The following is a 19,463-nucleotide window of genomic DNA, read 5'->3' on the forward strand; positions in this document are numbered from 1 at the left end:
ACCCAGACAACAGAGCGTCACTACCTATCTGGAGCGAGCCAGCCTTCCCAAAACAATCAGCTAAACTGTGCTCCAAAGACAGAGACAGCCTCATTAGGCTACCACTCTGTCTGAGCGTGACCCCACCCCCCTCCACCCCAAACTGTGACTGTGGGAGCTTCACATGACCAGATTCCCAAAATTCCTTCACAGTGAGGTCACAGACTTGGTGCAATTTAATCCCGTCATACGAAAAAGTCCTGCATTACTCCTACTTGAATGAAAGTGCATAAGTATTATCTGCAAAAAGTGCCCATTCTACAGTAAAAAAGTCTCCTGTGCATCAGTATTTTCAAAGCGCTTTCCTGGTGTAGTGGGTTGAGGTGGAGCTTTATAAAGTCAGGTTGTTCACTGGATCCCAACCTGAGGGTCGAAGATGCTGTATTCCATTTTTTGGGCTTGAATCTTTGCTTTTTTGTGAATAATTTGATGATTTTACCTTTTTAGGCATTAAGATAAAATCCTAAAATGTGGCATATGTAACTTCTGAAACATCTGAAATATGTCCCGACTAAACTTTTTTGTGATCTTTAACGATGTGCTGAGTTTTATAGCTTAAGCGTTATCACATTTGTTCTTGTAAAATCTTAGTCTGAAGAGTAACAAGTAGATATAGTTAGATAAATGTAGCAGAGTAAGAAGTACAAGAAGTATTTCTGATACTGTCCTTTTAAACTTTTCAAAGATTTTGCTTTTAGCTGTGTTATAAGGTGGCTCTGACATAATGTATAAAATGGTAAAAAAAAAAATGCTGGCCAGTTGTTAATCCCTGTTAACAATTTATTGATCACTTGTCCATGAACCAGTTAACTCACCTCACATGCATACATAATGAAAATGAACAAGTCACGTTGCCCCAGAAAGTATTTTATTATACAAATTCATTCACAAATAAGTCATGTATAAAGATAAAAGTTATGTATAAAAACACCTCATCAATGTAGTAATCTATGGAAATGCTATGTACTTAAAAAAAAAGTAAATATCAGTATGTTTAAGGCACTGTAGGATTTGTATTCTAAATTCAAGTAGTTCAACACTCATTTTAACAGCCTGAGGAGGTATACTTATTTGGTTTAATACATGCCTCTAAATGTTATGAAATATACACTGAATATATAAAACATTAGCCAAGTAAAAGCGCCACCACTCCACGATTTCTCTATAAGTCACAAAGAAAATGTAGGTAATGGAATCAGATGAGTTAGAGTAAGAAAAGTAACTTGTTTTAGTTGATTTTAGTTTGAGGCCACGGCAAGACAGTTAACTTTGAGAGACCTGTGTCTGTGAAATAGATGCTAACACCACTGATTATATTGATCCCACAATGTCAGGACATTGAAAGAGTTTCACAGATGAACTGGCATGAATGACTCGGCCTGTTCTAAAAACAGAATCTCTGCTGCTCGGGCCCGTTCAGTTAGATAAAAGGGGGCCGAGGAGAACAAAGGAGGAGGGGGGGGCTGAACATGGCACTGAAAACATGTAGTGAGGAGGTCATTGAGGTGAAAGACGGCATTGTAGGTTTCATTTAAAGGTTTGCGAACGTCTGGTTGTATTAGGGAAAACCAACAAGGTCTGTGTGACTAAACCAAGTCTAATGACGAGAACCCGTACATTGTGCGCATTGTGTAACAAAATAATCTCAACTCCAAAGTCCACTTAGGAGCTTTTTTTCATTTGGCTTGAAAAAGATGATAACAGCACCTTTTAGTTGAAATTACTTTATCACACATACTGATGCTGAAGTTCAGACTCAACTCTTTTACACCGTCTCCATATTGGAAAAAAACCCAAACCTTTTGGTGTCACTCACACTAACTCCAGGAAGTCACTGCATTTAGCCAATAAATAGTCCAGCAAATGACTCCATGTAAAACTACAACTGGTTGTTTTTACAATTCACTGAATACGGATACAATAAACAGGGCATAATGTGTTAATTACTGAGCTATAGAGGTGACGGTAGGTAGATTTGTTCCCTTTTAACAGAGCCCTGTTTCCTTTATGCTAACATAGATTGACTGTCTATTGGCTCCAGTTTTGCATTAACTGGGCAGACATGGCAGCACTATTGATCGCCTGAAGAAACACTATTTCCGTTGGCTGAACTTCATGTATTTTCTCGGGGTTCCATAGGTGATAACCCCCACCCCCACCCCCCACCAAACCACCCCATAGCCTGGTTATACCTGAGCTACCACGAGAGCACGGTCACAAATAGGGACGTGTACGGTTCTTAGCGATCTAAAAACAAAAATCCTCATGCTTTATCAACATCTCAGATTAAATAACTTTCCATTAAATCAAACAGCTGTTACATACAGCACAGGAATAAACTAGATTACTACACGTAGTGGACTCGGCTCGGGTATAAACTGGGTGCCGGTATAGTGGAAGAGAGAAATGCTCTATAATGTGGACAGTTAACTGCTGGGATAGTCTTCTCAGCATGCCAGGTGTATTATTCCACACTAGAGCAATGGCTTACTTACTTGCAGCATTTACTTACTACAGTAATGCACTGCATACAGACGACAGTAACGTAAAAGTTTGTGCTTTTGTATTGAATGTGCTAAAATGTGCATAAAATGTCACTTATGTCCTGTTGAGATTGCATAAATTGTAGTATATTGTACACTCTATCTTTAACCCTAAATTAGACATTTAATGTACTTTACTCAGATAGGTCATCTCACCTTAAAACAAATATCTATAAATGAATACCACCACCATATATATATATATATATATATATATGTATATATAGTAAAAAACAAAATAAAAAGTTATTTTTAGAGAACTGGCAGTTCTTTACAGATTGTTTTTTCCATCATCTGGGACATGCAGTGAGGTGCTGATGCTTTCCATTTCCTTCACCATCATTGGGATGTCAGCAGGTTGTAAGCTTGTCTTGAGACGCTAGGGGAAGGTATTGATATTGTCAAAGAGTATCACTTGCAGCAGAACATTATGCACAGGCGACACAAAATAGTTTATTAACTTTAAATGCTTCTTAAAACTCCAAAATAACAAGTCATCCACTAACAACCACCACTGACCTGCCAGAGAGTCCCTTTTCCTTTGGCTAGTTTGCAGACCATGGTCAGTGGAATCATTGAAAGAGATGACATGGCCAGAAACCAGCCGATCCAGTACGCCCACCAAGGGTAGACATAGGAGTTGTTGAACCTCAGGGGGGTGTATCTCAGGAGCAAAAACGCAAACGTGCCCTGTGAAGGGAAACAAAATCACACATACACTATATTGCCAAAAGTATTGGCTCACCTGCCTTGACTCACATATGAACTTAAGTGACATCCCATTCTTAATCCATAGGGTTTAATATGACACACTGATGTTGGACGAGAAGGCCTGGCTCTCAGTCTCCGCTCTAATTCATCCCAAAGGTGTTCTATCAGGTGGAGGTCAAGTTCATCCACACCAAACTCTCTCATCCATGTATTTATGGATCTTGCTTTGTGCACTGGTGCACAGTCATGTTGGAACAGGAAGGGGCCATCCCCAAACTGTTCCCACAAAGTTGGGAGCATGGAATTGTCCAAAATCTCTTGGTATGCTGAAGCATTCAGAGTTCCTTTCACTGGGACTAAGGGGCCAAGCCCAGCTCCTGAAAAACAACCCCACGTCATAATCCCCCCTCCACCAAACTTTACCATGGCACAATGCAGTCAGACAAGTACCGTTCTCCTGGCAACCGCCAAACCCAGACTCGTCCATCAGATCGCCAGATGGTGAAGCGTGATTCGTCACTCCAGAGAACACGTCTCCACTGCTCTAGAGTCCAGTGGCGGCGTGCTTTACACCACTGCATCCGACACTTTGCATTGCACTTGGTGATGTGTGGCTTGGATGCAGCTGCTTGGCCATGGAAACCCATTCCATGAAGCTCTCTACGCACTGTTCTTGAGCTAATCTGAAGGCCACATGAAGTTTGGAGGTCTGTAGCGATTGACTCTGCAGAAAGTTGGCGACCTCTGCGCACTATGTGCCTCAGCATCCGCTGACCCCGCTCCGTCATTTTACATGGCCTACCACTTCGTGGCTGAGTTGCTGTTGTTCCCAATCGCCTCCACTTTGTTATAATACCACTGACAGTTCACTGTGGAATATTTAGGAGCGAGGAAATTTCACGACTGGACTTGTTGCGCAGGTGGCATCCTATCATAGTACCATGCTGGAATTCACTGTGCTCTTGTGACCGACCCATTCTTTCACAAATGTTTGTAGAAACAGTCTGCATGCCTTGGTGCTTGATTTTATACACCTGTGGCCATGGAAGTGATTGGAACACCTGATTTCAATCATTTGGATGGGTGAGTGAATACTTTTGGCAATATAGTGTATATAAACAGTGGTGGGTTGAAAAGCAAAGGTAATTTCTATAAGCATAATTCATATTGCTACGTACACTGCAAACAAGAGGGGTGCCATACATCCAGCAGTACTTGAACAGTGGCAGAGGCCTGTAACCAATCATGTCCTTAATGTTGTCACAGAAGCGCTCAGCACCTGTTACAGAGACAAACACATCTCATTAGCTCTGTCCCAGCTCCATGATACACTTACAGCACTATACACAGCAGTACGGTATATACTACATTTCACTGCAGGTAGTATGCAGGGTTTTACTGTCTATAAGGTCTATACATACTCCACAAGAACAGAGAAATTTGTTCGTTTTCTCGAGGTGGCAAGAACAAGAACAAAGTTTGTTCTGGCCAGGACATTTCATACTTCACGAGAAACTCAAGCGCAGAACTCTTGGGAAGTCCTCATAGGGCCCTCCCACTGCATCACACGCAGGAATTACAACATTTCTGCTTTTCCACTTTAAATTTCTGACCAATCACACAATAGTTCTCAGACACCACACAAGAAAAAAGTTCTGCCCAGATGATGTGTCAAGAACAAGGTGCAAGAACTCCCAAACCAGGGCTGCGAGAAAAGAATGAGGTCATTTTTTTCTCGCAGCCCTGGGAGAGAGAACAAATTTCTCTGTTCTTGCGGAGTATGTTCAGGCCTTTAGAGTCTATGTAGCACTAACAGGAAATGCAGTGGAACATTCAGCTGAACATTCTGTTGCTAGTAGCAACCACAAACGCTACAATTCTATGGCAGGAAACAGTGGAGCTTGACCGATTGTAAACGTCGGCGCCATATTGGACCAGAAAAGACTGGCCTGTAAACGCATACAATGAAATAGGAGAACTGTGTTTTTTTGTGAATAAAAAGCACTTTTCTCAAATAACTTCAATGGGACAAAATAATGAAATGAATGAAAAAAACAGCTATTTAGTCAAAACTTGTTTTCCTTTTCAATAAATCCTTGAACATAAAAAATGACTTATTGAAATTGGTGAAGAAATGTCAGAATCAGAATCAGATTTATTGTCATCATACAGCAAAGTGCAATGAGATTTCGTAATGTATGTAAACATGATAGTGCCTTTTTATCCAGAAAAGATACCGCTCCCCCGTTTAGGGCCTAGTTGTATGTGTTTACAGACCAGTCTTGCCCAGTCCAATGTGGTGCTGACATTTTGCAACAACAGATCGAACCAGTAAATGTGGCGTCTATCTTTATATGTCTATGGTCACAGTTTACCTGATGTTGTTGAAACCACCATATTGTCAGACACAGCCCATTATTCTGAAACTATAGTCCGAAAAATGTCTGTTATCCCAAAAAACAAATGCACATTGCGTTGAAATACACACTCTCCCTGCAGTTGTGAGTTCAGTGATTGTCGGCCCTGTCCGTGGTGCTGAATCTGCAGGGGTTTTGCCCCTCATGGGCCATTTTATGGCTTTACACCAAATGACATTTCAAGAAATTTTACTGTTGTAGAAAAGTTTTCTGGCATGTTGGTGCACTTGTGACATCTTTTTAGTATATTTAATTTAGACATTTTTCAGGGCAAGAGCATGACATATCTAAAGCTTCAGAATAAACACACAGTTTAAAATTGGGACACAGCTTTGGTTATGGGGTTGTAAAATTAGTTTGCATCAGTGTAACATAAATAAATCAAAGACAGTTGTGGCACTGGTGTGTCTCACCATAAATCCATCCAATAGTCACTGACTGGAAGATTGCCATTAGAAGCAGAGTGGGACCACTGCATACATAGTGATCAAAGATCTGCAGAATGTATGCACCAGCCTGAAATTAGAACAATAAATTGGTGATCTTGACCAAAAAAAGGTGGACAAAGAGGTTTTCACAGTTTCCATTGTGTGCTCTCACATGATGAGTTACTCATGTAATCATCAATGAATGCAGTTCTCACAGCTTACTTCTGACACTAATAATTGGCCAAACGCATAGCAAACAGCACAGATCAGCATCAGAATAAACTCTCTGCGATATCCTTTTCGGATCTGGGAAGGGTAGACATCCGTTAGAGAAGTCATGATGCTTTCAAGCCCAGCAAACTGGAGAATGAGAGAAAGACAAGTTAGTGTAGAAACAACAAAAGCAGGGACATTACAGGGCATTTTTTGGGACACATAATGAAGGCTGCAGCTAACCTGTCCATCTATTCCTAACATGATGATCATGGAGAAGAAGCACACGGACCAGACCTGCGGCCATGGCAGAAGGGTCACAGCTTGTGGGTAGACAATGAACACAAGGCCAGGGCCTGCAGAGGGAAACCATCAGTGAGTAAGCCAATGCTGTCTGCCCAAGCGTCTTCTTTGATACAACCTGCGGGTGTCAATGTTGATATTCTATCTGTTGTGATTGACGAGCAAGTATGGCAGAATAATCATAACAGATCAAACTGAAAATTAAAATGAGTACCCATTTGAGTGTTTATAGGAAACAACTTTGTATCATCTTAAGTCTTTTTTAATTATTACTGAATAGATTCACATTCGTACCTGACTCAGCAACTGAAGAAATATCGACACCCTGTTTTTGGGACATGTAGCCCAGAACTGAGAAAATGGCAAAACCAGATAAAAAACTGGTCCCGCTGTTCAACATGCAAAGATAGAAGGAGTCTCTGCAAATCAGAAACAATGCAGTGTTGTTATTTTTCTCTCAGTAACATGGGACTGTTAGACTTACGTTGCTACCATCTTGTAGTAAAATAATGCACAGAACGTGCTTACAATCAATTTGAAACATCCACACCTCCATTGCAAGATAGATCTTTGCTGACATGATGGAGGCATCAAAAAGTGTAAACTGATACAAGGTTTCTGCACACTTAGATCTATGCAGTGCATCACTTTCTTTTTGTGCTTTTGACCAATCATGAATGTTCCGATGAAGGTAAGTAAAGTACTCAGAGATCTAAGTGTGCATAAAACATATTTTATCAATAGTATTTTATCTATAAAATAGTGCATCTGACAAAAAAAACAAAAAACATTTAGGTTCTTTTAACTCAATGCAACTGCAGCCACTGAAATAGTCACATCTTGAAGTACTCACCTGTAACAGTTATTGTTGTACTTGTTGTAGCTCCCAAGCGTAGTCAGGCATCCCAAACATATGGCGTAGGAATAAAATACTTGGGTTCCAGCATCCATCCAAACCTGTAAACCAGTAAACCAATTATTTGACCAAAAACACTCTTTTGGACTGTTGCAGTAGAATAATCCAATGCGGATTAGAATATAGTATGAATGGTACCTGTGGGTCAGCGAGCCGTGCAGGATTAGGGTACAGGTAGTACTTGATGCCATGGATGGCTCCTGGGAGGGTCATTCCTCTGATGAACAGCACCACCAGCATGAGGAAGGGGAATGTGGCTGTGATGTAGGTAGCCTGCATTTAGTCAGAAAAGTATATAAAATAAAGAATGCTACAGAATAACCTATGATAGTAACAATGTTGAAAAGTCTGCTTGGGACAGCAGGAGCAATGCTGTGAGGTCAGTTGGTCATAGTTTTGTTAGTTGTGTAACACCCGAATCACTGTTTCATAACCCAACAGTGTTGGCACTACACTGACTCTTTTTACTCACCAAAATTGTTAACACACACTGCAACATCTTATGTGCCTGAGGACATATCTTGGGAAATATCTATCTGACCCACTGTGCGCACTTATTATAGAGAAGTAGGTTCAAGCAGTTGGAAAAATCCAGAGCAGATCAGTCTGAAAATGAGTCACACAAAAACTGCTTAATTAACAACTAGTACATTTCAACACGTGGGAAGAAGAATGTGCCACTAAGGCTCTTATCATACCTGAGGATCTGCTCATGTAATTTGAACTTGAGAAATTGAGGGAAAAATACAGGAGGAGGGATTGGATCACGTTAGGTAACCACGAGGCACAGACAGCTTGGATCTATTTCAGACATCTCTCTTATGGAACAGTTTGCCAGTCAGCATTTCCAGTTCACTTTTTCATAATCACTGACATCATGCCAGTCCTGCTCATTCACTGAACATCCGTCAAATTAAAAGGATTGGCTTGTAGCAACTTTTCTCACACTGGGATGGACAGAGTGGCAGGTGAGAGTTGATTGTATGTGCCAGCAGGCTAAATGTTACAGCACGTGAGAAACATCTTATTAAACTTCTTATTTTTTCTAATGATTTCTCCCATCAATCTATTTTAAAGGACTTTATTTATCCAATAACTGCTGCAAAACTGAACTACTGAAACTACTGTATTGAACTGTATACCCCTGAAGAAATATCTGACACCAAAGTCTTTTGGTTTGATTCGAATGTACCGCAAGAGGGCCAAGCATGTGTGCACATGAGAGCCAGCTTTGGCAGCCACCTGACAGAAAAGTGCCCCTGAAGCCAAAATAACATCTCATAACTTTTTATATCAAAACTCGGGCACTCAAGGAACACAGCTGGAGACCACTGGTTACAAAAAGGTAGAGAAGACTTTTTTTTCTTAAGCCTGTCACAGATTAATGGTGTACAAAGAATGTATTGCATGTTATCTAAGTGGGTGATGTAACATTTTAACAGTCAACTGTCATAACACACTTTTTTTTTTTAAAATAGGAAACGTCATAATGGTTACATGTTTAAAAACATGTTGGAGAAAACACATTTGTCAAATAAACTACACATGCACATGACCATGCTTTTGCTCTTATCAAATCACCAGACGTAACAAACTAAATACAGAGGTTAAAATGGTTGAAGAGACTCTCATCATCATTTCAATCTTACCTTTCCTGTGGATCTGACTCCCTTCCAGATACAAAAGTAGCAGATGATCCAGGACAGAAGAAGGCACAAAGAAAGGTCCCACTGTATGTTTCCTATGGCCTCTATACCAGTGGATATCTTTAGCACCCGTCGTCTGTAAGACCAAAGTATCGTCAAAAAATAATTTGTGGAAACATACATCCATGCATGCCAATTATTCTCAACAGCAAGGACACAAGGAATATGTGCTGTATCTATATAAAAATTATTTGTGTTATTAGTTACATCTGTGATTGAGGAATGGTTTGATGATTTTGAACCTCAGTAAAGTATTCATAATAATAAAGACTTGAATGTGCTCTTCAGATCTCTATCATTCATGTGTGGACTGGGAGTTTGCCTAAGGTGTGAACTGCCGCACCCGAAATGATGCAACTAAAAATATCAACAGACTGATGGAGTCTATACATGTCCACACAGCCCTGACTAAAGGTCTAATTAGCCAAAAATAAAGAAAACACCTGTGTTTGAATGTGTGAGGGCTTTGGCTGTAAATTGACAAATGAGCCTGATCGTGAAAGTTGTTCAGCACATTTACATCACATGGGACGGATGGAAGAGGTGGAAAACTACTCCCACGTTTATGATCTGGAGTGTTTGCTTGTATGATGGCAGAGTTGTGTGGGGGGTTGAAAATGCTCATAATGTAGCAAAACATACAGTAAAACTGGATTTAGTTACTTTCAATGATGAACTTCAGCTGATTAAAGGCATCCAAATTTGTTTGCCTTTTCAGACAATTCCATGTTAGATATAGATACGTATAGCCCTGATGAATCCAACTCTGCAATTTATAATAGGGAAGTGCCAAACATGGACGCCTCACATCAGCCTTCGTTCAATGTATATAAACCCATATTTAATGTATATGGTGTCATATTGTCAATAGACAATATTTTAATCCTCACATAACCAACTCTGTAATGATGTGGCTCATTAATAAGGGGATCTTTCAGATCTCTACCATCCATACATATGGCATGAACATGGCATCAACACTGATTTACCCTCAATAATGCCAGTACTTGAACACACACAGACCTGTGTGCTGACTTTATAGAGAATGGATGAATAAGAAAAAAAGATTGTGAGGGGGTTAAAGTAGGGGTTGGTGCAGGAAGTGCAGGGAAAAAGGGAAAAAGCTGTGATTCAAAACATCTGTATGCTATTTAGTCAAAGGGTATGTTTGGTCTGTGCTTTCCATCATTAGGCCAAATTTCATGACCTACATTACTTAACAGCGGTTAAGTAACATTTGTTCCGACTGATTAGATCACTGCTCCTGTTCAACTTAAGATGGAGTTATATCAGTATTTATATAAGACCAATCATAACTCTATGTTACAGAATTGGTAAAGTGGGAAGCATTCCTGCCTTAACATGTACAGCAAAATGATCAGTGATGTCAATAAGTTATGCAAAGTTTGCATACGCCCAACCAGTGCCAGACAGTACTTGTGTGTATGTTTGCGAACAGGCATATTATCCTTGTGTTCCTTTAGAGCTCAGTAGCAACGACTTCATGAGCTTCTTTAATGATAAAATTCTAACTATTAGAGACAAAATTCATCACCTCCTGCCCTCAACAGGGTCTGATCCAACTTCAAACTTAGGAATCATGGAATCAGCTGCTAGACCTGATGTGCATTTGGACTGTTTTTCTCCAATTGATCTTCCTGAATTGGCTTCAGTAATCTCCTCATCCAAACCGTCAACATGTCTCCTAGACCCCATTCCTACTGGGCTACTTAAGGAGGTCCTACCCCTAATCAGCACAGCCTTACTGGATATGATCAACCAGTCTTTACTAAGAGGCTACGTACCACAGTCCTTCAAAGTAGCAGTAATTAAACCTCTCCTGAAAAAGCCCACTCTTGATTCAGGTGTATTAGCTAACTATAGACCTATATCCAACCTTCCCTTTCTCTCCAAGATCGTGGGGAAAGTCGTAGCCAATCAGCTGTGTAATTTTCTAAATTTCAATAGTCTATTTGAGGATTTTCAGTCAGGTTTTAGAGCGAACCATAGCACAGAGACAACACTGGTGAAGGTTACTAACGACCTCCTTATGGCATCAGACAGAGGACTTCTCTCTGTCCTGGTCTTGTTAGACCTGAGTGCTGCTTTCGACACCATTGACCATCACATCCTGTTACAGAGACTGGAACAGTTCATTGGTATAAAAGGAACAGCATTAAGCTGGTTTAAGTCCTATTTATTAGATCGATTTCAGTTTGTACACATTAACAATGAATCCTCTGTCCACACTAAAGTAAGACATGGAGTTCCACAAGGTTCAGTGCTTGGACCGATACTATTTACCTTATATATGCTTCCTCTGGGTAATATTATCAGGAAGCACTCCATTAATTTCCACTGTTATGCAGATGACACACAATTATACTTATCAATAAAGCCAGATGAACCTAATCAGTTGAGTAAACTTCAAATCTGCCTTAGGGACATAAAGTCCTGGATGAGCAGGAACTTTCTGCTGCTAAACTCAAATAAAACTGAAGTTATTCTGCTTGGCCCCAGACACCTTAGGGACACCTTTTCTAACAACATAACTACTCTGGCCTCCAGCTCCACTGTGAGGAATCTGGGAGTCTTATTTGATCAAGATTTGTCCTTTAGATCCTTCTAGATTTCTAGAACTGCCTTTTTCCATCTACGTAATATTGCTAAAATCAGGCCCATCTTGTCTGTAGATGATGCAGAAAAATTAGTCCATGCATTTGTCACTTCTAGGTTGGACTATTGCAACTCACTATTATCAGGCTGCCCCAATAAGTCGTTAAAGACTCTCCAACTGGTCCAGAACTGAATGTCTGCCACTAACTTGCTATCTTCCCCGGAGCCTTTCTGTGCTTTTCTCATCTCTCAGGTTCCTGTGGATCCTGGTCCTGGTCCTGCTGCTGTGGTTCTCTGGCTTCATGAATCACTGCTGCGGATCGTCGTCCACTTGTCATGTTTTTCAATAATATCATACTACTAATTTATTAGTCACACTCCTATTGTTAGTGCTATAGTCGCTGTTAGTACGTTGGTTGCTGTTTGTGTTGTCTCTCTCTCTGTCCAACCTCCACCCAACACGGACCCTGACAGAAAGCCGCCCACATTTGAGCCTGGGTCTGTTTGAGGTTTCTTCCCATTAAAGGGGAGTTTTTCCTTGCCACTGATGCTTGCTCATGTGGGGATTCTTGAATCCTTAATTTTGAATTCCTGAATCGTTGGGTCTCTCTCTAATTAAAGAGTTTGGTCTAGACCTGCTCTTTATGTAAAGCGTCTTGAGATAACGCTGTTATGAATTGGCGCTATATAAATAAAGATTGATTGATTGACTGATTGATATTATATCACTTTGGTAAAGCTCTGGTTTCCACTCCATGCCAAGATGCAAAGCCAGTGTTTTCAGATTTTGATTTTATTATGTCTTAATTATGGATATTTAAACATACACCCATTCAAATAGTGCGTGCCTTTATAACATACGTTTATTCATCTTGTTTCTGTTGAATTCAGTCTCATTTGAAGAAAAACTTACTGCCAAAACTCTACCACAGACGAAGATGCATTCACAGGGGAGGACCAGTTGGCAGTGGCATTATGGCTGTTTAATACCACACAAGAATCTGAAATACATCAAAGTATTGTTAAACACAGTTAAAATTCAAAATGCACACTCAATCAATACATTTTTTTAGATCAGTACCACACATTAATCGTTGCATAGTGATACAGTAACATGTATATGTGCATGTATATGTATATACACTTAAACCAAACATAATTAAGAAACTAATAGCAAGTAGTGTGTATGTGGGAGAGAGATAATGGTTAGATCAAAAAATTGATTAACCTGTATTCCATGTGTTGTTACAGGTGGCCCATGGCAGCTCGCCAGAGAATGAATAGAAAAAGTAGAGAAAAGCCCAGGCTAAAATCACAATGTAGCTGATGCATCCGTAGAAAATGATAACCTGGCTGGCGAATCCCAAACCTGGAAACAACATTAAATAGTAACAATACATAGCTGTAGTATTTCTTTCTTATCTTGCTCAGTGCACCACAATCCAGGCAGGTATACCTCACCTTCAAACAAAGGGCAGACCCTCCTCCAGCACATGATTCCTCCCTGACTGGTGTACTGGCCCAGTGCTGTCTCCAGTACAAACAGAGGAACGCCGCAGGTCACAAGGAACAGGAGGTAAGGGATGAAAAACGCACCTGCAAATGTAGAGCATCGTAAACACGCATATTATAGATTTCTTTAACTCCTCGGATATTTGACTCACTCACTGTAAATTGATATGCAGCTGCACCTAAAATTATTCAACCACCATTGGAAATTAGGCGTATTAGCAAAATTTACAAACTTTCAGCTGTGTTCAATGAACAACTCAAACAAGAACAATTTAAATAGCTCAACACAACTAATATCACAGGTGGTTTCTCCAAATTAAACACAAAATGCCACTTTTAATGACTACTGCAGTCTCAAAATTATTCAACCCCCCTGAAAAGAATCCCTCATAAGAGCACTCTTTCGCAAATCAGGTGTTGTCTTAAGCACACCTGATGCAACTCATCAAGGGCCTCATTATTTGCATCGTACCCGTACTGGCTCTGGGTTTGTTCACAGTGACATTTGGTTGCATGTTAGAAATATGGGTAAGTCAAGAGAATTGCCCAAAATGTTAAGAGAGGAGATCATTGCCTTGCACAAACAAAGAAAAGGATACAAGAAGACAGCAAAAGCACTGAATGTCACTAGAGATATTGTTGGAAGCATAGTTCACAGTTCAAAGCTAAAGGATCTCTGGCTACACTACCTGGACGTGGCAGAAAGAGGAAGCTACCAACGGCTGCCACCAGATTTCTGAGGAGGCAGGAGGCCTCAAGTGACTGCAAAAGACCTGCAGCAGGACTTGGCGACAGCAGGCACTGAGGTTTCAGTTTTTACAGTAAGGTGCATACTAAACGCTGAAAGACTCCATGTCCAAACTCCAAGATGTACACCACTACCGACCTAAAAGCACAAGACAATGTAAAACCATACAAATAAGCCACAGACAGTTTGGGATTCTGTTCTGTGGAACAATGAAACAAAACGGAAACTTTTCAGGTCTATGGATCAGCGTCTGGAGGAGGAAGAATGAGGCAAAAGCTGAAAAGAACAGCCTGCTTATTCTGAAGCATGGCGGTGGCTCGGTGATGCTCTGGGGAGGCTTTGCTTCTTCTGGCACCGGAAACCATTTGCAGCGTTTGGAGGGCAAGATGGACTCAATCAAGTATCAGGAAATCCAGGAGAAAACGTCAGGCCGTCTGTGAGGAAACTGAAGCTTGGCCATCACTGGACCTCCCAAAAGGACAATGATCCCAAGCATACCTCCAAGTCCACCAAGGCTTGGCTTCAGAAAAAGTCCTGGAAGACACTAGAGTGGCTTGACTTGAATCACATAGAAAATCCCCCGTGGGATTTGAAGAATGGCAGTTGCAGCACACAAACCCAAGAATATTAGAGAGCTGGAGGCTATTGGCCATGAGGAATGAGTTAAGATTCCTCAGGAACACTGTCAGAACCTGGTGTGTTGCTATGAATCATGTTTGCAGCATGTCCTAACAGCAGAAGGGTGCTCTACGAATGACTAAAGGTGCTTGTCAAGAAGGGATTGAATAATTTTCAGTTGAATTTGGAGAAACCACCTGTAAAAATAGTTGTGTTGAGCTATTTGAATTCTTTCTTGTTTGGGGTGTTCATTGAACACAGCAGTTTGCAAATTTTGCCAAAACACCTAATTTGCAATGGGGGTTGAATAATTTTAGGTGCAACTGTATGTAACTGCCTAAGATGAGCACAAAGACGTCTTTGTACTTGCCATGAGTACTGTCTTTCTGCAAATAATCCCACTGTGCAATGCATTTTATAGCTGCAAAAATGTCAGTTGTAAGACTCTGCAGACTGTCCAAAACCTTTCTGTTGCTAGAAGCTTTAAACTGAGAGGCGATATCAGGCTGGTTGCTGGTTGCTGGTTGCTGATTTCAGTTGGCCACATTTAGGTGAAACATATACAGGGCCAACATGAGATGGCTACATGCTATAACTTGTTCATGGCTGTCCCTCAAGTTTGCAGTGTGTTGAGCTTTCAGGGCCACTGTATATGTTACTGTTAGGGAATGCTAGTTAACTGTATGCTAAGAGTAGTTTGTAGGCTGATGTGTGTGACCATTTAGGTGGAGAGAGTATCTCTAGACTAACATTTTCTCAAATTCTGGGAGTCTTGATGAGGGAGAAGAAGTAAAAAAAATAGATTAAAACAAAAATGTAGCAAAGTTTGAAGGAGCTACTGGCCGCCAACATCGGCATGCGCCATGTTTGTAGCATCCCAACAACAAAATGTGTTTCTTAGCCAATGATACTCAGACATTTATGGGGAACAGCCTGATCTGACATGAAATAAAACTGGCAGAAATGGTGCAGTTGGAATATGCATATTACTACTATTACATACTGTATTATATTCCACAAATCAAGAAGTAGCCTTTTATTGGATTGCTGCGTGCTGTAGCTCTTTACTTATCATATACAAGGCGCACAAGAATCATGATTAGATTTTAAAGAATATATCTTAAAGCTACTTTTCCATTAATCAGATTATAACTAGTCACCCAAGCTCTTGTAAGGTTCAGTGCAACAGTATCACTGCATTTCACAACACTCGTATAAAAGATTGAGTTTCTGAATCTGCTCAATTTGAATGAAATAAAATCAGCCTCCGGGCAGTTGTGTTTTGCATGTAAAGAAAAATTTAGAGGGATTCAGCAAAGAATGTGGCTCTGCTCTTTGCACAAACATGGACAGAACATTATTTTCATAGCCTTTGATAACCTGTCAGATCCTTAATCATCAAATGTGAAGCAGAGAGAGACAAAGGCGGAAAATTTTACATTGCTTAGACTTCAGGGTTTTTGAAAAAAAAATTACAATGATAGTAAAAGAGTTTGTATGAACTTATAATAATGCATTCATCAACTTATCACATATAAAATACTGTTATATACTGTTATAAATACAAGCTTAACAGGTGTAGTTTCCCTCCATCCACTGGGATTTTTTTTTCTCTAGACCACCAGTCAGTTTTCAAGCAAGAAGAGGCAAACTAAAAAGTAAAGTTAAACAAATCTAGTAATTGTGATTTGGTGAATAATAAAACAATATTCCAATATTTGCCATAAGTTTCTTTGTTTGTCAAGTTTATAGATTATTACGAAAAAAGTTTTAAAAAGTCTATATGCCAGATCTGACACTGTACTGCACGTTTATTAAGTGGAGGTTGAGGTGGAAATACTAACCTGAGAGAATAATAAACAAAGAATAAAAGTAAATACTCACCACCACCATTCTTGTAGCAAAGATATGGAAATCTCCACACATTTCCGAGACCAATAATAGCACCAGCCACAGACAGAATGAACTCCTTTTTGCTGCCCCACTTGCCACGCTCCTCCACTGTTTGTGAAGTAGTCTTTGGAGGGACAGGGCACAGCCTGCACAGAGAGTCTGCCATACCGATGAGGGAGAAATAGTCTGAAGAAAAGTCTGGCATAGATGGTTGAGTTTCTGGATCAACTGCCTGACTGAGGACTGTCTGATGCAGATTTGTGAGGGGCTACCTAGTTGACAGACAGCAAGGTATTTAAGCCACAAGGGGGACCTCTTGATGTGTGCCAAAAAGTCTTTGAGGGGAGTAATGGATTTAGTGTGACTAATTCCTTTTTGGACGAGGTATTGAAGGTTTTGTAAGAAACAAAGCAAAGCAAAAAAAAAAAAAGTTATTTAACACAGTCACGAATACAGATTAGCCCGTCAGCTTAATTGCAAGTATCAATGGATATAAATATACATTAATATGGTTATGTCAAAGAAAACATGATATGAATTATAGGTAATCATCTCTTAAACTGCTCACGTGTGCTTTTGCCAGGGGCCAAGGATTTTTGTTATGTATGCTGCCTCGGTACATTGGTTTCCATGTGCTTCTCCCCAAGCTTCAAATCCAACAACCAAGTTGCCTTTAAATCTAGTACTTTTTACACAGACATATTTATTTACATCTAATATTTATTTTTAAAGGAAAATATATATGTGCAGGGGTGCCTAGCTATAGTTGGGGGGTGCATGATTAGTGATGAGCAAAGATAGATAGATAGATAGATAGATAGATAGATAGATAGATAGATAGATAGATAGAAATACTTTATTGATCCCCAGGGGGAAATTCTGGAAAGGGAGGTAGAGGTATGGCAGGAAAAATCTTAATTTAATCAACACCTGAAAGTGCCATTTCCTGCAACATAGAGCCTTCAATCATGACCAATAAAACTGCTCTTTCAGCAAAAAGCTCAGTTTATATTGCACCATAAAATATTAGCTTTGTGTTTTCTACTAGTTTCAGCAGATTGGACATTAATTTTTTTCCAAGAGAAATTGCAAATCTACTTAACTCATCTGGACATATGTCAAGATTTTGTTGAGTTTTTGACCACAATAAACTTGGAAAGTAAAAGAAGTAACCCTAAGCCCTAAAAACTGTACGCCCTAAAAAAGGTAAACCCTAAATCACAGTAGCCCTAATCCTAATCCCACCATACACACAAAGCGTGTGTGTAAAAATCAATGATCGTCGCCTTTTAATATCAACAGGAGACATGAACCCCAGTCTCCCAGATAAATGTTCTATTTTTGACCCAATCACTCACTTTGTCTTCTAATTTGATTTTATAGGACTTTGAACTACCTCACCTGATTTTCTTTCAACCAGAGAGTTCCAATTTAATTTTTCAATCCCATATTTTCCTGACACTAAACCTTTAGTACATACGTTGTTCTTCTAAAGTTGTATTTGAAGTTTGAACTACTGTCTCACTGTCTATTGAATACACTGAGTTTGTGTTTATTTGTTTGTTTTAAGTTTACTGAACAAGAATATTCTTAAAATGTAAAATTTTGTTCTGTTTTTGTTTATGATTGATCTCTTAATTAAAAGACAATCTTAGCACTCTTTTATCGTCACATTCAGTGACAGTGAAAGAAGCCATCTTATCCATTACACTGGAGAGCCAGGCTACTGGGCTCACCAGGCGTCTGAATAACGCCAAACGGTGGCTGGTGCCGACGTTACGTCTGACAGCATTTAAAGCGGAATTGTGACGAATTGTGACCCTTTTGGCTTTCCATACGTACGTAATTTTTAAATCAGTCACTAGATTTTTTTTAATTTTGACTGAAAGTACGACAAATGTTACAAAATAGCAAAGTTGTATGATCAAAAAGTGGAGATGCAAAAGCACACGTTTACTCCCCGAAGTCTAGTAGTTGGGGTGTAGCTGCTAAAATAAACCTGCTCCATTGCTCAGACGTCTATGTATTTGCATTGTTATGTGAATTTAAGCTTTTGAGCAGCAGAGCAGAGCTTGAGGAGAGGGAGACAGTGTACATCAAGGTTGTTTTTGTAATGTGAGTGTTTGTGTTTAACAGAAACTTACCTTTTAGGATCTAAGCTGACAGGTGCATATGTTTGTATATGTAAAAGAAGCCTTTCTCAGGGTGAGTGAACCCAAGTACGCTACCATTTCGCAGAGTGACAGCTTGGACACTTCAGGGTGAATGGCAGGTAGCCAGCACATTACTATACCCAAGGCAAAACTAATCTAACACAGTCAAAGTAAAGTTGGCCTTTACTCAGGTATTTGTGTAATTTACAGCAATTACAGAATGGCATATGTGATAAAACACATGACATGACACTTTAAAAAATGATCACCATCCACATGTTATATATGCACTGTGTACAGCCATGAAATCTATGATTAGTAGATGTTTTTCAGATATTACTCAGCTGTTTTATGTGACCTACCTATTTATATTTATGCTTTTATGTACTTTATATACTTCTCTCCGAACTTGTCCAGGTATAAAGTTACCTATAAGTGTACTTGGTCATTGTATAATAGCTCTTTATCTAATGCAGTTGCCCTTGTGTTGCACTGCTTTTCTACCTTTTTAGCTCCTCACGGATTACTTCTGTGCAGCAGGGGGCTCTTTGGGATCACTGGTCTTTCAGCTACTGCAGCTTGTTCATTGCCAATGTGGGTGCTTTCACACAAGAGCATTTTCTCTTTTCAGTCAAGTCTCATAGATT

General features: G+C 39.8%; 1 protein-coding gene across 1 annotated transcript; it reads right to left on the minus strand.

The window, feature by feature from the left end:
* Positions 1-2,853: 2,853 nt before the first annotated feature.
* On the minus strand, positions 2,854-16,829 carry slc6a11a (solute carrier family 6 member 11a). The gene is made up of 14 exons (XM_070837073.1): positions 16,655-16,829; positions 13,354-13,488; positions 13,121-13,261; positions 12,806-12,893; positions 9,220-9,352; positions 7,709-7,843; positions 7,508-7,611; positions 6,949-7,073; positions 6,595-6,707; positions 6,361-6,498; positions 6,124-6,226; positions 4,472-4,572; positions 3,102-3,272; positions 2,854-2,961 (listed from the first exon to the last, which is right to left on the minus strand). The coding sequence occupies exons 1-14, from the start codon at positions 16,827-16,829 to the stop codon at positions 2,854-2,856; spliced, it is 1,770 nt and encodes a 589-aa protein (XP_070693174.1).
* Between the last annotated feature and the right edge of the window lie 2,634 nt (positions 16,830-19,463).

The sequence above is a fragment of the Pempheris klunzingeri genome, chromosome 2, assembly GCF_042242105.1.
Source record: "Pempheris klunzingeri isolate RE-2024b chromosome 2, fPemKlu1.hap1, whole genome shotgun sequence".
Lineage (NCBI taxonomy): Eukaryota > Metazoa > Chordata > Actinopteri > Acropomatiformes > Pempheridae > Pempheris > Pempheris klunzingeri.

Coding starts and splice junctions, on each gene's coding strand:
- slc6a11a (XM_070837073.1), bottom strand. CDS start 16,829: ATGGCAGACTCTCTGTGCAGGCTGTGCCCTGTCCCTCCAAAGACTACT. Junction 12,894..13,120: donor TAACAACACATGGAATACAG/GTTAATCAATTT, acceptor GATGTATTTCAG/ATTCTTGTGTGGTATTAAAC. Junction 3,273..4,471: donor GCACCCCTCTTGTTTGCAGT/GTACGTAGCAAT, acceptor TTCCCTTCACAG/GGCACGTTTGCGTTTTTGCT.